The sequence below is a fragment of the Hippoglossus stenolepis genome, chromosome 8, assembly GCF_022539355.2.
Source record: "Hippoglossus stenolepis isolate QCI-W04-F060 chromosome 8, HSTE1.2, whole genome shotgun sequence".
In the NCBI taxonomy this organism is placed as follows: Eukaryota; Metazoa; Chordata; class Actinopteri; order Pleuronectiformes; family Pleuronectidae; genus Hippoglossus; species Hippoglossus stenolepis.
In genome coordinates this window covers 21,523,957-21,549,258 of record NC_061490.1, presented here as the reverse complement: position 1 = coordinate 21,549,258, position 25,302 = coordinate 21,523,957, and the positions used below count along the sequence as shown (strand labels likewise).

Sequence of the window (25,302 nt, the reverse complement as noted above, 5' to 3'; positions counted from 1 at the left end):
TCTCATGAAGCTATTTTTCCTCTGGATTCAAAAACAAGGAATTAAAGTCAATTTTTCAAAACTTTGCCGGACTACAGATGGGAAAATATCCTTTTGTCTAACTGACATGTGTTACTTTACATCATATATGCATTGTTGCTCTGATATTACCTAGTAAAGTTAACTAGTAAGATTATGGAGACAGAAATACACAAGCATCTAGAACATTATTATAGTGAGAGAGGTAACTGTTGGGTGGTTTCAACATTAATCTAAAAAGCATGAATAAATAATCATACTTCAGGATTTCTTCCCGACACTGCCTCTGTGTGGCAAAGCAGGCGATGGCCCACATCTTGATCTCCACCCCGGTGTGGAACTGCTTCCCTCTCATGTCCCACACCCCGTGGCTGGGCGTGGCTACGGTGCGGTTCTGAAACAACATCGCAGTCTCACCTCATATACTCACAATAATGTGGGCAAACATTCGTACTGCTCACAGAACAGAAACACGCACTAACATACACTCTTATAGTCTGAGACATCACCGGCACCACGATCACTCTACATCCACACCAAAATACATTAACACTCAATTTTTTTTAAGACATATTCACACTCTTCAAAAGAAATTACTTCAAGAAACAGTGAATTACAGAAGAAAGTCCCTTTAACTTCAAAGAAAAATGAGAAAGTATCGCAAAGTGTGATGCACAGTGTGATGCACAGTGTGATGCACTATGAGATGGAATCTAGAGTGTGTCAGATGTGTGTCATGCTCAGTGTTGTGAGGTATCTGTAACACATGAAATGCACAATAATAATAAAAGTGTGTCCACTCAGACCAGATAAACAGATGTTAATTAACAATGTGGTTCAGTCTCAATAATCTGCTTCTATTGGAAACCGCTTAAATCCACCTCATTAAGTTCAATAAGAAGGATTAACATTAAGCAATTGCTGGAAAGGTTTTGGCAGTATCTGCCATAATGATCGACTGAAAAGACGTTAAGTTTAAAAGCGATCCAATCATGATTTAGGTCATTTTATTTTGTTCAAATAAAATCGTGACAGATGGATAAACCCATTTCCTGCCCTGTTTGAAACTGATAAACAAGGTGCTTTTATTTGTTTTTAAGGTGGAATCAAAGTTTGCACTATGGAGACTCAACCACAAAAAATAACACAAGCCAAAAAAAGGCCGACACCATGAAGGTCAAACAGAAGCCAGTGAGTTAGTTCCCCTCAGAGACATGCGGAGTGAAGGCAGAGGAAGAGGAGAGCATGTCGGACAAACAGAGAGAATGGGCGTGATTTAAAAGAAGGGTACCATAAAGTGCTCTGTGCTCACCCTGCCGCCGTATTGCAGCATGGGGGCGGGTAGCACTCGCCCCGTCACGTGGGCCATCTCGTCGCGCACTTTGAACTGGAACTCCTGCACGAAGGGGTCGGCCTCGTAGTTGGCACTGCGCACCTGCAAGGGACGCGGGGAAAACGGGAACAGCGTCAGGCAAGTAGCTGATTACAGTACGAGTAGAGACGAATGCAGTGAAGAAGACAAGACATGTTTTAACTGGGGTTTCTTTGATCTAATCTGTTTGATTACAGGACCAGTTTGACATTAGGCCTATTTGCCTTCTTGTTGAGAGTTCGATAAGAAGAGCTGGAACATTCTCGTATTTGTCCTTTATTGTCAGGTTACAGCCAACAGCTGGTTAGCTTAGCTTAGCATCAAGACTGGAAACAGGGGGAAACAGCTAGCATGGCTCCATCAGTACATGGACAAATCTGAGGAGCAAATCCTCTAATGCACACTAATTAACATGTTATATCTCGTTTGTTTATTCCGTACAGAAAATTGCTCCCTGTTCCCGATCTTTATAACAAGCTAATGTGAGATACTTCTGGTCGTAACTGCTCCTTTAAATGCACATTGTTGTTGTGAATAACAGTGTCGACTATTGTCCTGGATGTTGTACATTAGGACAAAATGTGTGTATTGTAAAACAGATTTGTATTTCGCAGTAAACAGTTTATTGTGTAGTATTTTTCTAGAGTGGCAGTGGATTAGGATAAATAAAATGAGAAATTGGTGACATGCCACAGACTGTCAGGTGTCTTCACCCTCATCCAAAAGCAAACATATTACAGACTTAATTATGTCTTTACTGACAGACACTGCTCATCTGCTTGTTTTGTCCTTTTCTGCCTGTGAACCTGTGCTCCTCCACCCACACGGCTCTGACAGCTTCTAAATGAAAACACCAGCACAGTTGATGTCTGCGATGATTTCCTGTGAGCGAATCCAGTCATTTTACTCCTGAGTGAGGAGATAGGGAGATGTGGTTTAATGCGGTAAAAAAAACAGGTACCACATGTGCACTGCTAATCTGATGGTGGCCAGAGGCAGCCGGTGAACAGCCTGTCAATCTCCCCGTGAGCAATACGCTGCCGGCTCTGCAGCAGCCTCGCACAAATTGAGGTCGTTATGAATCTGGCATTTCTTTCGTTGACCCTGCGTAGCCCTGTAACCATGTAACTGCCAAATGTGATGAACAAGCTCGCAGACGTGCTTCTGTTAACGACAGAAAATGAGAATCTGGGCGAGGTGATTACCAAACAGGCAATTTGATATCAAGATGAGCACCACGGCAACCAGCTGTTGACAAGCCTAGCAACACGGCCATTTCATAGTAACGGCATTGTGGCGTGATGTTCAAATTTAACATCAATGGATACAGGATGAAATATTCCTTGCGGTCAATCCAGGATTTTACTGTGTCATAAATTATTTCAGGATACAAGGACTTTCTTGGCCTGGATTTAGCCTCATGGGCAGCTTTTTGTCTCAGGTGGTTTCCACAGCTGCCTCCTTCACTAGACTGGTAGACCATGACCTTCCAACCTCTATAATCACCATCTGACTGTTGGTGCATGCTTGTGATGGAAATGATTCTTCATAGAGATATTTCAATGGAAATATCAGGATATTATATGAAGCAAAAATAGTATCTTTTGTGTTTTCTGCAACGCATATTTAAACATTTGTTTCCAAAAATGATTTGTAAATTCTAATTTCTTTCCAAATGATCTCATAAGACAAATAACAACCACAGCAACAACAGAGAGTGATCAGTTGGTTCTCGTACAGTTATTTATAAATGCTAAATTAGCATAACCTTTACACTTTTATTCGAAGGAGGGCAGTTAAGCTAAATGTGAAAATATGTGAAATGTGTCTACAAACATAAAAGCAACACAATTTTGCATAAAAGAAAAACACTTCATTTTAGTACTTAATGATAAATGGAATGTTAATAAGTGAGCAAGTCACTGATAAACTAAACTAAATGTTTCCTGTGATTAGTGCCAAGCTAGATGATTCTTCCTGGGAAACTTTGAAGAAATTATGAGGAAATAACAGATCTGTAATGTAATGTGTTACCAATATCACTTGAGTATTAAAATGTGGTGTCTCTGACAGAAGAGACCTTGATTCAGCAGGTGTCTCCACAACTCACCAGCCTGCTGATCTCCTCTTGTCTGTCGGGTGCGGAGCGAGCTGTGGCTTTGATCATAGTGGAGGTCTGGTTATCCGTCAGCTTCTTGATGCATCGCTGACCAGCTACAATGTTACACACCTGCATGGAAACAAAGGACAAAGTTTAAACAATGCGTCATGACACATTCATTCGATATAACTTTAATTGTTATTTTACCAGTAAGAGATTTTCTGGGGAGAAGCATTTTTTTTCTGCAGTGGATCTGCTTCATATTTATACAGTTGATACACAGACGCACCTGGGAGCTTCCCCCGGATAAAGCAGATTTCATCATATTCTGAGTTATGTTTAATAAAAGACCCCACAACAAGAATAACACAAGTCTCTCTCACCTCCAGGGGCAGGTAGGTGTGCTTCTGCTCCTGGCCCACTTGTAGACAGGGTAAATGCGGGTACTTGAGCTGCAGGTTGTACTTCTCTCTGAAGTACTGGGCTACGGTACGCTCCACCGTCTGACCGTTTTCCAACTGCAGAGGGAACCTGCGGACATAAAAAAACACACCTAGCTTTATAGCCATCTACCATAACTTCATAACAATCTATATATCATCAAATTCATTTTCCCAGAGCATTCTAACAGCATATACACACAGACCATTGCCATAGATATGAACCATTTCCTTCTAATGTTTGTACGATGATATAAAAGTAATTTGTGACCTATTCAACTTCGAATGTAGATCCTCATCCACTCAGCTACTTCACTAATAAATGACTAATGTTCAACGCATGCTTATCAGATGACTCCCCCAACAACCTATCCACACACTCCTCCCAGAGTCTCCTGTTCCCTCTCCCACCCAGACGGCTGACTCACGTTTGATGGCTCGCAGGCCGACGGGTCACGTTGCAGACGCGGTACTTCCTCCGCATGGTTCCACAGTGTGTCACCTCCACCTTCAAACCTGGTGAATAATGCAAAGGGTCGGAGCCGCATTAAAAATGTGTCTGGTTTGGCGTTAAAACACCCCCCCCTTCCTCACATGCAGGGAACACATGGATTCACCTTTGATTTCTTTGGTGAATTTGACCCGGTGCGAGTCGGTGAGAGGGCGGGGCTGCTCGTCTATGTTGTGGATGTCCAGCACTTCACACATGAACTGGATGACAGGCTGGGCCTTGTAGAAGGCAGTGGCAGAAACTGCAACATAGAACGAGGACGAGAGTCATTTAAGACAAACAAAACAACAACATATTATATCATCCTTTCACACAACAGTGAAGAGCAACAACTATTTTTTGTGATGCAACGATGTTACATCACTTTCTGAAGTTACATGATAGCGAAAAACATTTAAACAGCTTTACAAAGTTTACTGGTCATTGTGTTTGTCATTAAACTCAGGATCAGACTGTGAAGGGCCCTGATGATTCCAATAGACCAATTAGGAGTCGACGTAACAGTTACATCACTATAACTGCGCCTGCATGTAGAATGTGGTGCCCTTATATGAACTAAGGTTAAGAAATAATATTAGTTAACGTTGACTTTATTAACATCTGTCTCTTTAAATTCTGTTCTATTAACATTTAAAATAGAGCTCATATTCAGTATCATACTTGACTTTCAATTAAATGTGATCTGGTCACCCACTAGAGGGCAGCACCACGGCAAAAATGCCATCTGATGAATCTTGGGGAGATTGGGGTTTAGTTTGGGGTTCTGCAAGTCAAGGAGATTTTATAACTGAGACTGAATGAAAACACACATATGGTCTGTTGCTCTGGAGAAGAATGAGAATCTGTAGAGGGGCTGGCAGATTGGATCCTGAGTCACAGACAGCTCCTTAGTGACTCGTGCAAGCAATCTGTTGTCCAGATAGTTGCTTGAGTCTTTGAGATGCATTATTGCCCAGTAAATCTCACTTGATTTGTAAGCCATTGTATTTTTACTAATATATACTTCATTAGTCCTATTACCTAAAAGTATGCAGGCGCAAATGTTCATGGATAAGATTAAAAGTGTGGATAAGAGCCTTGAAAGTTAAGGCGAGTGCTCAAAAGAAAACCCCAAACTCAGACTTTTACTTGACACATATCAAATAATCCAAGATGTAAAAAGAGAACAGCTACCATTGTAATTTAATATGTGCAAAGACATGGCCCCACTTTACATGGTTGAGAAAAGGTATCACAAAACAAGCCACGGTAGCATAGTAACAATATGTAGTGAGTAATAAGTAACACAGTAGTAATATGGTAACAATATGCTGTCTTATAATATGGATAATGTGGAAATAACCATTATTTGGGAAATGGAATTTAGGTTATCCCTAGAGCCCTACATGATGCCATGCTGAGGAGTTAGAAAACAAGTGCTTTGCAGAAAGCTGCTGCTCTGGTTTGTTGCTGGAGAGCAGACTGGTGGTGACCAATTGATTTCCAAGGATGAGAAGGCGGGAAAGTGAGACAAAGAGAGAATGAGAGGGAAAGATTTAAATAGAGAGGCTTCAAGCACTTGGAGCAAAACAAAAGCCGTCTGAAGGAAATGCTCCACACATCTACCCTCCTGACCCGAGCTACACCCACCAGTCTAACGCATGTAGGCACTACACACACACACACACACACACACACACACACACACACACACACACACACACACACACACACACACACACCCACACACACACACACACACACACACACACACACACACACACACACACACGCGTCTCCACAGCAACCATCCAGTCAGTTCCCATCCAGCAAAGAACCCACCTTCCTCCAAGCTCCTCTATCAATCTCACACAAACACACACGCTCTTGTGCACAGCGGAGCCTCCAACCACCTCCTGCAGTGTGCATATGGTGAAAGACATTCTGCATCTCCCTTCCTGTTACATGTTTTCCACAAATAATAACAGATTGAAATTGTAGCTCACTATTCCAGGTCATTTAACAGATTTTTCTTTTTGCTGACAAGGGGCCCCCGAGCCCGAGCCAATTACCAAAATAGATCTTGAAACATTAACTTTGAATCTGGAAAGCTTCTTCTCAACCAGAGGAACTAGATCCATTCTGACTTTGCTCTGCTTATGAGAAATGTGCTGATGAAAAACTATTGGTTCCCCTGCACAGGTCTCCATAATTTCTAAAAACCATTAATAGAAACCTGAAGACCTTATGTAGCTCCAAACAAATAGTAGCTTTCTCATGAAGTAGACAGTCACATTAAATCTGTGTTAAATTCAGCTATTAAATTTCCTAAAACATAACATCAATGAGAGTAAACTGATCATGCACAAATCTCTAAAAATAGCTGGTTTCACGGAGGCTCCATGTCGCTCTAATCAATGTGTTAAATTATTAAAATCTCATTTCCACAGCTGTAACGGAGAAACAGAGAAAACAATTTCTGAGTGAATGTACGAGAGAAGACAGTTTTATTTTTAAACAAAGATTGAATCACAGAAGAGAACATTGTGAAACCACTACATCTCACTGTGTCTGAAGCAGTGAGCAATAAAAACAACTGTTGCATTAATATTGTTGAAAGCTGTGAGGCCATATCGAGCCACTGGGGAGACATCACAGTAAAATCGGAGCGAGGCAAACAATGACGATTGGTTCTCACCGTCGATGTTGAGCATCATCTTCCACATGGCGGGCCGCACAGATTGATGGAAGCCAAACCAAACCTCCCTCCCGCCTCCCAGGGGATGGTCATAGCCCTCCGGAGCCGAGAAGAAGGATCGGCCCACTGGAGTATACCTGGATGGGGGGAAAGTGACAATAATTACAAAAGAGCTGAGAGAATAAAGAGACGAAAGATATAAGAGTAAACAATCATAGGGAGTGACAACAGTTCAAGAAGAGAAGGAGTTAATGGGGTAAATAGGAAAGGACGCTGGAGAAGACTGGACATGTGATCTTGAGCTGGACTCGGACTACACAAGTTTTAAATTCCAGACCGATTTTGAAATCGAGTTGCGTCACACAGAAGAGTCTTTATTATATTCACACGTCTGAATAACAAGATTAGAAAATAATGGCACATCACACGTTACAGGGTTTTATTACGATTATTTCTCCAGAGGCAGCGACATATAGAGGATATGTCAGTCATGTGACCTCATGGGGAAGCAGATGTTAACAAAGTGTGATGTGGTGCGACAACTTGCTCCAATGTTAATAAACTAAAGCAGAAGTCTGAACGAGTCTGGATGAGAAAATGGTCAGAGAGACACATCTATTCTACAAGTGCGGGTTTTAACAGTTAAATCGTTAACTTGGCCTGTAGTCTGATTTCCCAGCTTTCACATCCTAAATTGAGAATAGAAGTCAATATGTGTTTTACAGTGTCAGATTCAGCAGCTTTTCAATATGGTCTGAAAATACATCTGTGAAATAAATGGGTGTTGACACTGCCTGGACCCATCAACCCCTTATGACTCTGCCCGGGATGAATAATTGTACAATGTTTCTCTCAGTGAAACCTGCATTGTCAATGTGTCAAGATGCCAGTGAAACACTGGGAGCCTGACACCTGCGAGCGGAGCTAAATGCAAGGTGTCGATATATAACAATTTCTAATAATGCTTTGACAAAGGTTTTCATTAAAGCGCCGGTGATATTACGTTTAACGCTGCTCTCGCTGGGGCTTAGAGTGATATCGAGTGAAGGATTGCATGAGGTCAAGTATGAAGCTGAGCCCATATAAGCTGCGTTTGATTTCCGTTGGGATCAGAGAGCTGATATTGACGCCACCGTGACAAAACAAATAAATAGTGTTTGCTATAAATTGAACAGGGATCGTTTTTTACGACGTGTTTGACTCAAGAGGGAGGTGGGGAAAGCAGAGTATCCTTGACATTATTAGTTCTTTAATGGTCATTCTAAAACATTAACATTTTCTATTTAGGCCCAAGTGTCATTAAGAGGGTGAAATACTAAGACGTGTGTAATCTTTATGGAAGATAAAAACATCAGCTCACTTCATGGATGGCAGGTGTCGCAGGACCACGTCCACTGCATGGACAGGGTTGGTGCTGATGGGTTTGTCCAGCTCGAGAGGCTCAGGCATGCTGCGGCCGGTCAGCACCTCATGGAGCATGTGCCAGCTGACCAGAGACACAAACTTGATGGACACCTTGAAGGGACGATCTTTCCCTCCCTCACCTGGTAGAGTGACATCCAGGTCCACCTGTGAGGGGACAAGAAAAAGGGAGGACAGAGCAGATCAGATCACATGGGCTGTTTTAACACACGCACTGAGGTCCGGAGCATTTCCTGAAATCTTCTGGAGGGGCTATATGGGAGAATAAAAAGGGCAGAGTCAATTGCTAATTTTTTTCCTGCTAGCTCCCTCGTAAAATGTCCAGAAATATCCGAGTGAGCACACGTGAGAGACGGGACGTTCCGAGAAAATTCACTGCGAGCAAGTGGGTGAGATGATAAGATGTGCCACATACAAAGAAGATGACGACGTAGATGTTAACTTGGAAAGATGAGATTTGCGATCTTCTGCTCCGTTCTTAAGGCAAACTCCAGAAAATGTCTTTGACTTTGCCTTTCACAAATGAAGAACGCATGCCTTCATGCCTAAAAACAGCTTTAGAGAAGTTTGTGGTGGCTGTCATGGTTTGATGCATTTGTGTACGTTCTTCTGTGAGTCCATGTGTGTGCGCAGGCTATGTGCAAGTTAGGATTGTGTGTTTGCACTTGTATGAATCTTTTTTCCAGCTCACCCCTGCAGGTGCCACAGGTAGAGGGTTGGCTGTGTACAGGCTCCTCTTTCCATCGTACACTGGCCTGCGATCCCCAAAGATGGTCACCTTGAAGTGCTGCACCATCGAGTCGACCACCTCCCTGTACAACACATACAGACTCTCAGTTCAACTGATCCTAGCAAAGTACTGACATTAAAAACATCTGTGAATCTAAAGTCACAGATTAAACCCCAAATATATCTCATGTGTCCGTCAACCGCCATTTATCCCTCGGAAAAACACAGCAAATTGGGATCTCACTCCTTGTAAGATGCTCTATATTAGATATTAGCTACTGTAAGTGCACATTTCTAAAAGTTTTAAAGATAAGGACCGCCGTACCTGTTGACTCGCCGTGGACACTTGTCAGGCTTGATGTCCACCTCGTAGAGGTAGACATCCATCTTGGGGATCTCCACCTGGAAGCAGTTGGCCAGCAGCTTGATGGGCTTCCCCATGGTGCCATAGCCAGGCCGCCGAGGCATGGTGAACAGGGACTGGGCCCCAACGGCTCCTGAGAGAAAAACAAGGAGGAACAAGGAGGAACAAGGAGGAATTAAAAAAAAAACATGTACAGGTCATTCAGGGTGAAGATGTGCAGAATGCATGGGAATAAATCATGTTGTGCTAAACTGATATTACTGACAGATATTGGTTTATCAAAGATACAGTGTATATACAAGTGGCTGATGGTGGGGGAGAAAAATGACCTGTGAAATTCCAAATGTCAAGATAAGATACGTGTCGGGAAACACCAAGAACAAGCATGTTTGACTTAGACATTTTAAACATTTAAAAGGCAAACACACACACACACACCCACCACACCATCAATAAACTGTCACACCTCGATACAATGTGCACTTGAAAATTTGATTAGATAAACAGAATAGTACAGAAAGTGTCAGGGGAATAAAGCTGGTTTCCCAAATTATGAGCATTTGAACATGCACCTACTCAAAAGCAAACTGTTACACACTGTATTTTGAAAATACACACATGAAACACAGGTGCAATGACCACAAATGCGGCGTGTGAAACAGGAAGTGTGTGGAGCGGCACATGAAGCCGTCTCGATGGAAATGAACGGATGATGACATCTTCTCCGTCGCATTTGGAAAAAAGGAAGACAACAGCTGAATAATGTGAGGTTACACAGGGTTTCCAAGCTACAAGCTACTTCATTTCACTGTAGTGGAACATTTAAAAAGCAGGTCCTTAAAGATGACTAATGGACAAATGACTCACATTTCACATACTTTAAATTCTCACTGTGTTACTCAACTTATGATGGGACCGAAGATTGGACTAAAATGTCAAAGTTGACGCATAATGATTCATAAGAAAATACACTTTCTCGCCCACTAGCTCTTCTACAATAGACTAAACTTCCGCCACTAAGGGTCTCTCAATCAAAAAAAAAAAAAGAATGAGTTTGATGATGTTGTGAAGGAGTGTGGAATCGTGGGCGTTGTTGTGTTCACCATCGTTGCCTAAAATCTACCTCTACAGAGCCGGCAATGAATAATCTTCATCTTTTACAAGTGACCAGGACAAACAGTGGGGGGAGAAAATGGTTGACTGGTTAAATGGCTAGCAGCGTGTTTCTCCTTTATAGGTAATTTGCCCCAGAAGTTGCAGCAGAGACAGACAAAGCAACGAGTAAAGTGGATATGATGCAAATAAAAGCAGAACAAAATCTCTGAGCTTGCACATTTTGGTTAATTTAGCTGTTATTTGCTCTGTGTGTGTTTCACATGTTTTCTACGTGACACACTTGTTCTAAAAGATACACACACAAAAAAGGAAACATGAGTCACTTTGATCCAGAAACAAGTGAGTTCTCTTCAGCTAAATGTGCCACACTCATGTCAGTGCTATTTTGGGTCTGCTGAGGCTTGTCCTCCACATCAGACTTGAAGGAACAACTCGCTTTGCTGACGTGCCAATATAATGTCTGGATTAAAAATCAGGATGCTATCATGTGTTTGGCCATTCTTATGCAAGAGCCGCCAACTTTACACAAAAACTCAGATGAGACTCATCAATTTTCCTGGCAAATGTTGCTTTCTTTCAAACCCCCGCCCGCCCGCCCGCCCCTCCAGACCCCGTGGCTTTATTTGACTTTTTATTCAACTGTCTTGTTCTGTCTTCTGGAGCTCGCCAGTCTCAACCGAAAAAGAAAAACAGCCCCAGATGTGTCACCGATAAATGAGAGTCGTGGTTTGAGTGTGATTCATCACCGATTTGACTCATAGCCTCACATGTGTGGGTGATGTTAGGGTTGAGGGCCCCGCAGAAGGGAAGTTCATAAAAACCCTCCCTACGACGGAACAGAAACCTTCTGTGAGGTAACGGCCGACAACATGAGCAAACCCCCGACTGTTTGTTTACAGTCAGTAAGCCTTGGAAATATGTGTTTTGACCTGGTCCATTTATTCTGCGTCTCCTCTGATGGGCTGTGGAGTCTAACAGGGTTGATGGAGGGTGTAGGTCTGTGTGGAAAATTATTTTTAAAAAAGGGGAAAGTCTGGAATTCCTACCACGGCTGTCACTCTCACACAAAACTATGTGCACGCTAAGTTTTGTAATGGTAATTCCCTTGGGTGCCCTTTGTGAAAAGTACGAGGGAAGTCCAGTTTCTCACACACACACACACACACACACACACACACACACACACACACACACACACTCACACACACACACACACACACACACACACACAAATATTCTGGTAGGTCTTCATTAGGGCGACACAAATGAGGTCGTCTACCACGAAGAGTGACTTGTCCTAGTTCCTAATTCAGGACTCAATAAGTCCTTAATTTAAACTTTAACAGCTTCTTCCGTTACTGAGAGAACTTATTTAATGTGCTGTGATGGTCCTGGTGAAGTGGGTGAGTAGGAGGGGGATAGCAGGGAGTGGCAGGATTAGAGAGTGGGCAGAGTTGGTGTTTTCTGACTTTCATCTGCCTCTCTGTACTGGCTTCCATTCAGCGTGAGTCACGGAGAGAAACCCACAGCGGAGCATCCTGCTTCTTTCTCGTGGAGTTACATGGCAGGGTGAAGGGTTAAGTTTTGGTATTCCACTCCCTTGTGCAGACACACGCACACACACACACAACCACTTGGTTTCATTATTTTGGTATGAAACCCACACAAGGAGACAGGCGGTAATTTGTAGCAGAGGTATTGCAGGGACACGCTGAAATAATGAGCTTATATTTCCCACATTACACACACAGTTGCTACACTTTTGGCATTTTGTACAAACACAAGCGCGGACTCTCCCTGATGCACACTGACAAACTGCAACAATTTTTAAATTCAAACAAACTAATCCCGACGCAGCACAATCTCGAAGGCCAGACCTCCAACGAAGCGCCTGATCACACAGAGCAACCTCCAACCCGCAGTCGTGATTTCTGTTTGGATGGCGCCAACGTGACGAGATGCACACAAGCATCAAAACAACCAAGTTGTGTGGGTTTAATCAAAACGCCATCACCGTGATATTAGGCTGGGGCGGCCCCTGCATTCTTTGGCTTCCTGTGAATCGTGTAGATCTGGTTGATTGTGGCGCTTGCAGGAAAAGCTTGAGACGCGGTGATGTGGGTATATTCAGGTTCCCTTTGCAGTGGTGGTCGCTGTTCAGAAGAGCCCGACCAATATGAGCCTTTCACAGTCATATCAGTATCTCTGTTGACGTTTGCTGATATGCGCCGATATGAAAACTTTTATTTTACGGATTTAAAAATGCAGGAAAGATGTGCATTTATGTTTTTTATTATATAAAAATATATTTTGTTCTTAATTCAAGTTCTACATATTATTATTATATATACCTGTATTTGGTTGTATTATATTTTTCTTTTCAATTATAATTATTCATGATAAAGTTTGTGGTTAAAGTGTAAAATCTCAACCCTCTATGACAGTTCTTTGTCGTAAGGGTTTAATAACAACATTTTAGGAATCATTGGCAATTAAAAAATACATTTTGGTATCAGAATGTTCTATTCAGACTATTTTATTGGTTAAAAATGACTAAAATGTGAAATTTACATGATTCCATAGGAGGATATTGTTTGTAATGAAGTACAGTTCGACTGTCTTTTTCAAAACCAGAATATAACCACCATTCAAACAGCAGCTGGAGAAATTTGACTTTGGCTAAACTATTGGTGACAACTGCTTGCTGTGAACACTGAGCAACAACATGAGGCACACGGCAGGTGATACACGGAGATGTTGGAAATCCACCTGGCTTGTCGCACAGGTGTGTGTGTGTTTGCGAACAGCCAACCTGACCCTGATCATACCGCAGCACTTCAAATGCCTCCCTCCTATCTGTACTTCTTGGAAACTGTGCGTCTCTGTTCCCTCCACAAACAGACAAAACAAATGTGCTTGTCCAGAGGAGCAGGAGCGAGGGGGTCAGAGAGAGAGAGAGAGAGAGAGAGGTTTAACTGTCAGGCCGGGGGGGACGGAGGTGGGAGCGACTGGGAGAGCAAAGTACTTTAATCTCAAGCTTCTGCAGTCGTAAAGGAGCTTTATCCTACACACTTTCAGGAGGTACAACTCATGAAGTAATTAGCCAGAAGACTGATTCTACAACTGCTTTAAAACCTAATGACAGGTAAAACAAAAGAAAACTAAATGTTTAAGACATGGAAGGCTATTTTCAGACCCGTCAATGTCGGGGAAAATTGGGTGTGGACATTTTCTGGGGTTTCACTTATGAAGAAAGCAGCAGGAGATTGTCGGAGCAGAATGTGCGGAACATTCATGTGAGAGGTGGAGCCCGAGTAGATCATGTAGGACACAGGACATAACAAGTTAATGCCAGTGCGGAAATGATGGCATCAGCCCTTATCACCAAAAGCTCTCGAATCTCATCGTCCTTCATAGTTGACATCGTCATCTGCGTCTTCTCTGTGTGTGGCACCTCTCTTTCATCCTGAGATGTTTGTATTCTCAGTTTTCTTTCCAGTTTTGTGCATGTCAAGTCTTAAAAACATCGTCAACATGTCCACTCACTTGCTTTGAATTTTCCTGCTGTATTCTAACATGGGCTTGCTCTGATATTTTTCTGACATCTTACCAGGAGGCTGGCAGGAAACGTCCAGGTGTAACAGGCCAAATTAACCCCCGCCCAGATTAAACCTGGGTATACTTTGGCCCAGGCCAGAGTATTCCCCGGGGATTAACTGTCCTAGGCCAAACTATACCCGGGGGTGTAAAATAGCCTAGGCCATACATACTTATGTTACAATTGCATTATGTTTTGGGTATGTGCTTTTATTTTAATGTGTAACACTACTGAGAAGTGTTGTAGTAACCTTTGATCTTTGTGGATGTTTTGATGTTGTTATCAGTGTTTAACTTTGAACATTTATATTGTAGCGAGGACTTGCTACTCTTAGAAGTTGAAGTTTCAGGACGTAGTAATCTTTGATCTTTGTGGAAGTCTAATATTTTTTCTGTTTTTCTGGTTGAAGTAATAAAAGTCTATGTTTTAGAGTTTTAAGATTTAAGCCAGTTAGCTTTCTCACTTAACTTACCTGACAAAGCTGAACCCCCAATAAAATGTTGAAAAATTAAGTAAAATTAAGTAATTCTTGTGTATATCACTCAACACTACTGATATCATGGGGTATAATCTGGCCTGAGGGGTATAAATTGGCCTGACCCCTTTAACCCCAGGTATAGTCCGGACTGGGGGTATACTATGGCCTGTTACACCGGGAAGGGTCTGGAGCATCTGACTCTGACATTTGCGTTCTCGCATACAGCCCCTCCGGGAAAACGTCCAGAGTTCGGTGCTTGTCTGAGAACAGCTTTGTTGTCATGCTTTATATGATGAATAAGACCTTGACAGTCACAAGCACCCTTCACTGGGCTTGCTGGGTGTGTGGGAAGCTGTACAACCCCTAACACATGCAGATGCTTGCACAGGTTTACAGGAACATCGACTTACTGCGAGACTAAACACAAAACTATTCAACAAGTGCTTATCAGGGATGCGATGACCTCTACTGCTGCAAGGTGACGTGCAATACTTGGCTATGACAGATACTGAAAGCTCACCCACAACCACACATCAAAAGGTTTATTGACTCCACTAACAGTGAGTGGAGGAGTTCAAGGAAACCTCCTCTTGTTGCGATAAAAGATTCCGCACTGTGTTTGTGTGCGCACAGATAATTACAGGAAGGACATGCTTTGACAAACAGAAGACACAAGATTTAATCCTCCCCCAGTCCGTATAAGTATGTTTCTCATTTCCTGAGCTGCAGACAGTGAGAGATCACAGAGGTGGGAAAGCCCATCTTTACCATCAATAAAAATCAACCATCGGTGTGTTCTGGGGAAATGCAACTATGATAGATGTGGGTTGTCATAGCCATGGGAAATTGATGCAATAGCCCCATGCCTATTGCAACGTGCAGAAAAAAGTAATTCTTGTTTTCGCATTTATTGAGAAGGAACACAATATAACCTAGTTCTATTTCGGGTTTGTCATTACATTGACTGCTGTTTACTGTACTGGCCTTTTAAGGTTCTGCCAACATCTTTCTTAAAATCAAATTTGAATATTTTGGGATATGTCTTTACCTTAACTACCACTGAAAAAGGAACTGGAGTTCTAAAAATAACTGTGTGGGGTTTACATTGAGAAAATATATCAATTATCATCAGGGACACACAATCACAGGTAAGATAATTCATGTTAATGTCAATGAAAATGTCCTTCAGTTAATATTTAGCTTACAGGGGCAAGAAACACAGAACTGTTCAAATCGAAGAAATAGCCATTTTCATGAGGAAAAGAAACATTTTGAGTTTGCTATTCACAAGAATCATCTGCTGATGCAAAAACATGATCTTAGAAGTCTTAAGATCAATTAGGGATGAGCAATAAAACAATATCATTAATTATCACAACATAATTTTGATCAGATAAGGTATCTTTCAGGATAATGCCAGGTTGCTGTCCAGCAGCTTCAGCTCTGTGCGAGCCAGCTGACGCAGCAGGACAATGACCCCAAACGTTGCTGTAAATCTACTACAAAACGACTTCAGGGACCTCGAGAGAGTCGTTCACACCAGACAAAAGCAGTTCTGTAGGAAGAATAGTCCAAAATTCCTCCTAATCATTGTGCAGGTCAGAGCCAAAGCTACCACGACTGTTCGTTTAAGGGCCGCTGCTGCCAGAGGAAGTTCGGCCACTTTAATCAACTTTGGTTTTGCAAACATTTTTCCACTGAGACTGTAAATGTTTGATGAATGGGTTCAATAAAGTCAAAAAGGATTCTAATTGCTCGCATGTTATTAGTGTAAAGACATTGTGTTTTTCTGTGAGTGTGACTTTGATGAAGATCACAACACATTTTTATTACCAATAAATGAAGAAACGCAGGTAATTCCAGATGGTTCACATCCTTTTTTTGCCACTTTTCCCTTCTTCTTGTCTGGGCCAAATGGAAGAGTTTCAGCAAATCTTAATGCTGCCAATGTTCTACAAACTCTAAAGCGATATCGTGACCAAAAGCTATGATTGAATGTGCTTATACCTTGCAGGCTTGAAAGACATCTCTTACGTGTTGGTAGTTTCCTGTTTCGGAGAACAGCCGCTGTGCTCAGCTGGAATTTATGTCACTTACGCAGTTCTCCAACAGTAACATGGATTCATGGCAGAAATACAGCATCAAAACTACTCCTACGAGTCCTGCAACATAATCTACTTTTCCGCCGCCCATCAGCATCATCCCAATATGTTTAACACACACACCTTCACTCTTCTGCTCGTGCACTGAACTCATGTTGTGTGCTGCTTGTGTGTGGTTATAGCTGGCTACACTACACTTGGACATACTCCACCACTTTTTGTTGGCAGATGAGTTTTACACAAGTCAACTGGCTCAGCGAAGTGCTGCAGTCGCCCTTTGCGGTTCAAGCAATCATCAATCTTCCAGCATACATACACACAACACTAGAATCAATGTTAGAAATGCCTTTTCTGGGCCATTTGTTCATGAAGGGAACTTATTAAAATTTATTGTCAGTATTTTTCTGAATTTGTTTAATTTGTCCAGCAACAGCTCAACCATGCATTAATAAAAATAATAAGGAACTAATAACATTGATATTACAAGTCTAATCTGTGCTCCAAGATTGTTACATCAGGAACAAAGAGCTCACAATACAGAATCCATTGTATTTGAGCAGAAAGTAACATTAAATACATGTTACTGTCTTTGAATCAAAGCAGAGGGATAGAAATTAGTTAATTAAGAGTCACCAGTGCTACAGTGCAATAGTCCAGATGTAATAAATAAATGCAATGGTGCACCAGAAATCAATGAATCAAATAAATATGATATCTTACACCAATAATCATGATCCTTTTCTTAGCAATAACATTTTTTCAGAAACATCTCAGCAATGCGAACTCGTTCCACTCTGCTGCTTTGCAACACAACACAGTCACACTGTGCACAGTGGGCTGGGATCCAGAATAACTGGATAGTGAGAAGCTAGGCTGACGTCCAGTCCCTGCTAACCACCACATCCCCCCACTACACAAACGTCCACGCTGCTAACGAGTGCACATGTCCACACACATACAGGCCCACACACACACACACACACACACACAATACAGCTGTTGTGTTTCTAATCCAGAGAGGCCTGAGCTGTGGGAACAGGGCGAGTGCTCGGCGGCGAGGCACAATGGCGTCAGTCACAGCAGGCAGAAAGTAGAAACACACTCGCACATGCATGCACATACACACACAGAAAGACTGATAGATGGGGAGGATGGATTGATGCACGTAACCCAAAGTCAGACTCCTCGCTCCGACTCCCCTCATCTACCTCAGGGGTGTTGCATCTGGCACCCATGGGAGTCAACGCCACTCTCTGCCGCAGATAAACAGCAGCAGGCGGCCACATACTGACAAGCTGTCGAAGGCCTGGTCAGTCACAACAACATGTTAAATTGTTGACATCAACCTCAGGGCACACCTGAGGCCGAGTGAGAGTGGAGGACTGCATATGACAGGAAAATAACATTGGGTTGGGGGGTTTAGAGGGGGTTACGAATTATCTGCAGTAAGAAGCCAACTGTGACGCAGATACTGACACAGGTCGGTGTAGAATAGCTACACACAGACAGTAGAGGTAGATAACTGTGTACAATAGAGTGTGGATACGCAAGAGGACCAGACAGGCTGGGCCGAGCCAATTTTGAAAAGACAGTCAGGTCGGGTCGGTCACGTTGGCTGGACTGATTTTTTTTACACTGCACTGTCTGTCTGGAATCGGGGGGGAAACAGGCACTAACCATGCGTGTCAGGGACAGAGTAACACAAACTCAGCGCAGCTTATATTAACTGCATCGGGCTCGGGTTGGGTTCAGACACAAAAAAACTGAATGCATGTCTGGTTCAGGTCGGGATCGATTCGTTTTCTCTCGGGCTTGGACGGGTTAGAACTGAAAATTGCAGCTCGAGCCACAGTCGAGTGTTCAACCCTGGCCTATATCACTTACATTTAAACAAAATTACAAATCCTGCTCATTTATTGAGTTAATTACTTTTAAAAACAGGAATGTTTTATTCATTAAACTATGGTAAAATGTTCATATTGTAGAGCCAAAAGCAAATAATCAGTATATGCTTTTTAAGGGAAACTCCATATTTCTTTCTATAAAAGAGTCTAGTTTCCAACAGCCCAAGCAAATACTGAAGACGTTGACCACAGTTTATTTCATAACCATCATCCAATTAGTGTTAAACTAAAAAGATCAAGTTAAAGACCTTCACACAGAGTATGAGCTATGTTAAAGTGAACAGGAGATTCTAAATGAAGCCCTCTGTCCTCACGGTGCTGCTACGCCAGCCTGAGTGAAACTGGGGTTCCAGGAGTTGTTGACTTTCTCTGTTGACTCGGGCAAGTCAGCTGCTGTTACTCTGACACTCTACATGCTCTCTAATAAATTCATTAGAGCCAAAGCAAGTACTCGGATTATTGGGTCATGTCAGTGTCTTAACCAGGATTTCTTACTCGCATTAAAAAGGTCAGGTGCTAAAATTATTTGTCATGCTCATCAACATGTTCTTCCACAGACAATGTCCCTGTTTCTCTGAACAGACTTTGTCCCTAGCTGCATACAGTTTGCATTTCCATGTCAGAGATCGTCCCAAAAATCAAAAAAAACAATCAGCTGATCTTCAGGATTTTTATATAATACATTGAGTTATATTTATTTATTATAAAGAGTATCTAAAACCGCAAATTGGAATAGAGAAGAGACCAGAAATAGACTTTACACAAGCAACATATTCTTCCTACAATTTGATGGTGTTGACAAAATCAAGTTGTGCTCTTATTGAGTGCACTTTTTTGGGGAAAAGCGACAGCTGCTCATCACGATGAATGTGTTGACACATGGATGAAATTCACATCTGGTTTTTGCTGTAAAAGTTTTATATCCAAAACACAAGAATAAACACGTGACTCAATTTGAACTCCAATCATATAAGAAGCATTTAAATCGACTTCTTTGATTCCATACAAATAAACTTACATCGTAGGAAATAAGCAGCTGGGCCTTTAAATGTGAGAATTGCCGCTGAACTATATTAAGACTGTGGGGAATACTGACGGGAGATAAACATGAATTCATCTCGCTGCCTCTGACAAACAGATTTCTGTCTGTCCTGCAGTGAACCCCCTCCCCAATAAAACACACATACTTCTCCATCCAATTCCCTCTCTTCCTGTCCATAACCTCCCCCTAAAATGAGCCCCTTTCAGCTCCCCCAAAAAACAGGACTCAGGAAGGGGGGAAGAGGAGGGAGGAGGTTGTGGAAAAGAAGCGTGGTCTGGCTGCTCTGGCTCCTAATCTCTGTGACACATCACAACCTTCAGCCTTTCCTCCTCTCTCCTCCTCCTCCTTCTCCTCTTCCTCCCACTCACACTGCTCTGTACCCCCCACCCTTCTCAGACACACACACACACACACTACATCCCTTGACTTCTCCCTCCGTCTACTCAGCCCACTCGCAGGAGTTTGCCGTCAGCTCACCGCTCTGACATCAGCATGTGTCAGACAGCAAAGCTCTTCATGTTTTCACTACACAGACATAAATAAGACTTTTTTTTTTTTTTAAACGGAGCATGGGAAACAGAGTATGTTCCACACAGGGCCAGAGGATTCACAACAAAATGTAAAAATGACAGGATATTTGGAGTTTTTACTTTGTTAATGGGTAAAGCTACGCTACATTTCAAGTGCTGGGATGAAACAGCATTTTTTTCTTTTTTATTAAGATGCTCTCTGACATGTAGGTCAGACAACAATAAAATAAAGCACCAAGGGCCAACAGTCCCCTTCATCAAGATCCAGGCGTTATTCCCTGGGAATTGGCGAAAATGTCAAAATTATGTATTGTTGTAAAGTGATAAAACATTCATGTATCCACCCCAAAATTGAAAAGGTTGTTTCGTGGTGCATGTCCCATGCTTCCACCAAGTTTTGTGAATATCCGTTCAGTAGTTTTTGCATAGTCCTGCTGAAAACTAACAAACAAACCAATTGACAGGGGTGAAACTACTACATCCTTGGCAGAGGATAATATGTCATGAAATGTCCCCACTACTTATTCAGATTGATAGAATATCATTGCCAACATCGGCCAGATCAAGTTCAAAATATGGAATATGATCTGATGAAAAACTTTGGTCACATCAAGATGGGTCATTAGGAAGGGTTTTTAATTTTCTTCAGCAAAATGAAACCTAAGACAAATTTCTCTCTTATGAAATGAGTAAAAAGAGCAAGGCCACACTGCATTTTCAAAGAAACCTACATCAATATGCCAATGGTTAGCCTTATGGGTGGCAGGGGTTGTGGATGGGGGTAGTCTATTGTCAATGGGCAGTTTGAATTAACTGAGTATTATGGGGATGGACTGCAAATCAAGCACTAAGCCGTCCCTCAAAGCCGACCCCAGTGTCTGTACAAAATCCACAGAGAGCTGGAATACAAGGGGAATGACAGGGAAGGCAGAGTTTCCCACTGAGGCACAGAAAGGGAAATAGAAGCAGTTACGAAGGCGGGCGGGGTATGGGATGGGGGGGGTATGTAAATTTTAAAAAAGAGCGGGAAACAGACAAGAGAAAGAAGGGGGTAGGAAATGGTGAGAGACTTGCCAAAGAACAAAAGTAAGCCATCAACACGACAAACAAGCAGAAAATATGCTAATTTCTGATGTCCTCAAAAATACCCCGAGAAGTTCTTCATGAAACTATTAATATTCCCCTTCAGTGTTAGCGTTAATGGACAGAAAAACCCACGTCCACCAGGACTGCCTTTCACAACAAGCTGACTCATCTCTCACTAACTCAAATCCCACCTGGTCACCAAGTGCAGTGCGACAGGTGGAGGGTGGGGGAGGCCCCCCTGCTGTCCGGAATCTGCCATCTCATTGTCTTCCAGTAAGCTGCATCCTTCACGCTGCCACGTAACCAAGCTCTCACACAGTCGATGTTCACAGGTTAATAAACATGTGCCATTCTCCTCCCACAAATACTACAGGTAACTGACGTTGAGACAATTTTTAGCACCAGGTCGGCCGTCACGCCTCAAACATGCTTTTAAACTTGTGCACCTATGTGGAGTATGTAGACTTGGTTACCTTTTTGCAGTCATTAGCTAAAGTAAGCAGACAGGCTGCTGGTTAGAGATTATTAAATTAACTCATCTTCTCTCAACTATCTTATCTAACTCACAGAAGGAAAGCAATTTAGAATTTGCCCTAGAAAAGGGTCTGCTGCCAAAACCAGCATGACATACCAATAACTTAATTCTGTATGTACGTCAAAACTGTTATATAATACTGCTAATCTCATCATTTGAATTCTTTGACTAGTTTTTTGGACCTTAACCACACAATGTAGCATCAAATCAACATTAAAGGGACAAGCTGTTTGTGGACATACCACAGGGTTAGCGCTTAAAATGAATTTGATTTGCTTAAGGCTCTGAAAGCCTTGCACTCATTATATTCCTAGTGCTAAGCTCTCCAGAGCCATGCTTTCCATGCCACATGTGCTGCTACTTAGACTGCTAGTGGGGATAAGGGTAACTGTCCATTTCTGAGCAGGCAAATGCTATCGATTTGCATTTTCTCACGCTACTCTGCGGGCCACTGGCACACTGATGGAGGGCCTCCTTTTAATCATTCACCCATAAATGGCGCTTACTGGTTGGCCCGTGGTGGTTTGTGATAGGGGATTGTGAACCAATACGCACATTACAAAGACTCTGCAGCTACTTACAAAGACAAGCCGCAATATGATATGTTAAAATGTGCCTCTATCTGACTATTAGTGAATAAACATCTTCCAAAGTGAAAGCATCAAGCAAACTCCTAAACACAATTAATGTAAGTCTGCATAGCAGCAAATAAACCCCAGGAAGTTGCATTGGATGTGTTCTCAGACTGGGACCAACCTGCCCAGTCCCCAGGTCGGTTTTCATGCTGACTCGTGAGCCTGAGAGTTATGGTGGGAGCGGGAATGATTCATGTTCTAAGCAAATGTGGTTTTACTCATAATTTTGTCTGAAGAACTCTCCAAATTTCCTCTAATTCAAAATATACAGTGAGCTAAACTCACACACCTGCCCCCAAACTGACAGATAGCTCTCTTCGACGGTTTGATATTACTGTAGGTGCTCGGTTACTGGGAAAACACCTGGAGATCCCATACAATACCAACAGTGGGAAGTGCCCCAGCTGAGCTGAGACACTAATGAGACAGTAGGCAGCAGAGAGGGATCTCTCCTCCTGAGGAGGAGGAGGAGGAGGAGGAGGGGGTTAAGGACCAACTGCTGTATCATGTGTCGCTGGCCGATCGGCACTACCTGGTATTCATTTGTGGTCACATAAGTGGAAAGCTTCCGTTACAGCTGAGACAAAGCCAGGCAGTTCAGACTGTTAAACTGCCACTGCCACCAGGACAGAGACAGTTAACTGACCATGAGCTTGGTTGACAACAAAAAAAAACAAAAGAAAAAACAAATCCACCAGGACATGAATTTGTGAGGTTACATGAGGTCACTGCTGCAGATAAACATGTTCAAAGCTCAAGCTGAAGCCTCACGGGCTTGACATGCAGCCAATTCTCTCTAAAAAAAAAACAACAGAGGATCCTGTCAAGAGCAACACTGCCGACCTACTTGCTGTTTAGGAATCGGGGATCGAATCAGCATAATATTATATGCATGGGTAAGCATGGATGTGGCCAAACTGGTTAAATCAGAGTGGAGCTGCTGGGGCCTTTTCCCCGGCTGCACTTACACTGAGCTGCTGCTAAATATGTTGAGGTCAGTCTGGGGTCAGTGGGTGACCACGGCCCGGGGGCTGTGAAAGGACAGGGGGTTCATCCTCTGTCACAAGTTCTCAGGTGGGCATGCTGGGTTCGGGTTAAACATCTCACTGTGCAACATGAGGATTGAACCCATAAATAAAGAGTCAAACCAGGCATCTGTCCAGTGTTTAATGGAGCCCACACATCTGGCTGGTGAAGTGTTTGACTTTCTACGTCCTAAGAAGAAAGTTGGATGTGACAGGCAGTGTTACTCAGTGAGATCATCTCAGCTGTGACTCATGTTTGAGGACATCGAACTCCCTGGTTACAGATGGAGACCTGCTGGTTCCTCCTCTGGGCTCGCGGAGCACAGAACCCAAACATGTCGGTGCTTCTCTCGCCTGTGAACAGCAGCTGGTTCTGTCCCCAGGAGAACCACGAGCACACTCACTCATACAACTTTTAGGAGTCATTTTACCTGTAGTTCCGATTTCCATTCATGAGGTCTCTGCCCGGGTCACTACCCGGATCACAGTTGTGAAATGTTCGGGACTGTTCCTCCGTTCAGTCCGGTGTCTCCTCCGGCAGCGCACCGCCTCTGCAGTGCCCCGCTCTCGGTTAGCTTCCCCTCCTCCCTTGCGGGCTGTCAAACCGCCGGTGCCCCCTCCTCTCTCCTCCGTACGGTGGCGTTCGTTTCGCCGGCCCGGGGAGTTGATCTGTTCGGCGTCCCCGGACACGGTCAACGTCTCCAGTCGGGTGTCGGTGCCACGGCGGAGGGGCTGCTGGCTCCTCGACGCGACGCGGTGGCAGCTGCTAGTTAGCCAAGGTAGCTCGCTAGCCGGGTCTGTGGAGGAAAGTAGCTGGAGCGGAGGAGAGGAGCCGTCAGGAGATCATCACAGCGGGGGTCACAGAGTCCGAATCACTCCCTACACACAACCGAACGCGGGCCACATTAATCCGTGTCCGCGGCACCGCGAGCCTCCAGGGGGCTGGCTCCGGCTCTGGGCTAGCTCGGTTCGGATAGTTGGAATTCTGACAGACGACGGCGACTTTTTCCTCGGGTTGAAAACAGCCGCTGACTCGGCCCCGCTCCTCCAGCACCGAGGGCCCCGCGACGTCCTCCTGTGCGGTTCGCGTCCCGTCGCCGAAATCGAGCTGTCAACGCCGGGGTTGTATGCGCCGACACGTCTCGGGGTTGTTCGGTCCAGGTGACAGATCAACTCTGCTGGGCTTCGGCGAACCAGCTAAATATGGTGAAGTTGCCTCCTGACACCGACAGGAAGAGGTGGGCTCACTGTCAGCAGACGTCAGAACAATCCACTCCGCCTTCTGCCAAAGGTAAAACCCTCAGTTTACTCCACTGTGAATGTGGTACTCTAAAAACCAGGACCTATGGATCATCACATCTGGTTTGAACCCGGAAGTTTAGGGAACAGCTGCTTTGATGTCCAAATATTCCCTGTTCTGGATTCACTTTTAAGTTTTAGAAAATCAAATATTGAAGTGAAATCAAAGTAAACAAATGCTGACAACTGCCCAGGAGCCAGAAAAGTATAAAATCACAAGTTTATTATCAAAGAAACCTACAAACACTAGCACATATTTACATTTTCACATTATATTGTGTTTATATACAGTGGTAACCCTACGTTTACTCTTCCATA

General features: G+C 43.2%; 2 protein-coding genes across 3 annotated transcripts in view; one reads left to right on the top strand and one right to left on the bottom strand.

The window, feature by feature from the left end:
* The window catches only part of LOC118113348 (protein argonaute-3), a 36,274-nt gene extending 11,297 nt beyond the window's left edge, over positions 1-24,977 (bottom strand). The window contains exons 1-12 of one of the 2 annotated variants that reach the window (XM_035163004.2): positions 24,117-24,977; positions 9,596-9,767; positions 9,233-9,353; positions 8,480-8,688; positions 7,120-7,256; positions 4,549-4,683; positions 4,360-4,447; positions 3,875-4,022; positions 3,501-3,620; positions 1,310-1,453; positions 505-543; positions 279-412 (exon numbers count right to left, since the gene is read on the bottom strand). In XM_035163004.2, coding sequence (XP_035018895.1) covers positions 279-412; positions 505-543; positions 1,310-1,453; positions 3,501-3,620; positions 3,875-4,022; positions 4,360-4,447; positions 4,549-4,683; positions 7,120-7,256; positions 8,480-8,688; positions 9,233-9,353; positions 9,596-9,767; positions 24,117-24,135 — 1,466 coding nt within the window. In that variant the 5' untranslated portion in view covers positions 24,136-24,977. The remainder of the gene's footprint in view (positions 1-278; positions 413-504; positions 544-1,309; positions 1,454-3,500; positions 3,621-3,874; positions 4,023-4,359; positions 4,448-4,548; positions 4,684-7,119; positions 7,257-8,479; positions 8,689-9,232; positions 9,354-9,595; positions 9,768-24,116) is intronic. The other variant, XM_035163006.2, reaches the window with a different exon arrangement.
* The window catches only part of LOC118113339 (B-cell receptor CD22), a 1,629,935-nt gene that overhangs the window by 400,069 nt on the left and 1,204,564 nt on the right, over positions 1-25,302 (top strand). The window lies entirely within an intron of this gene.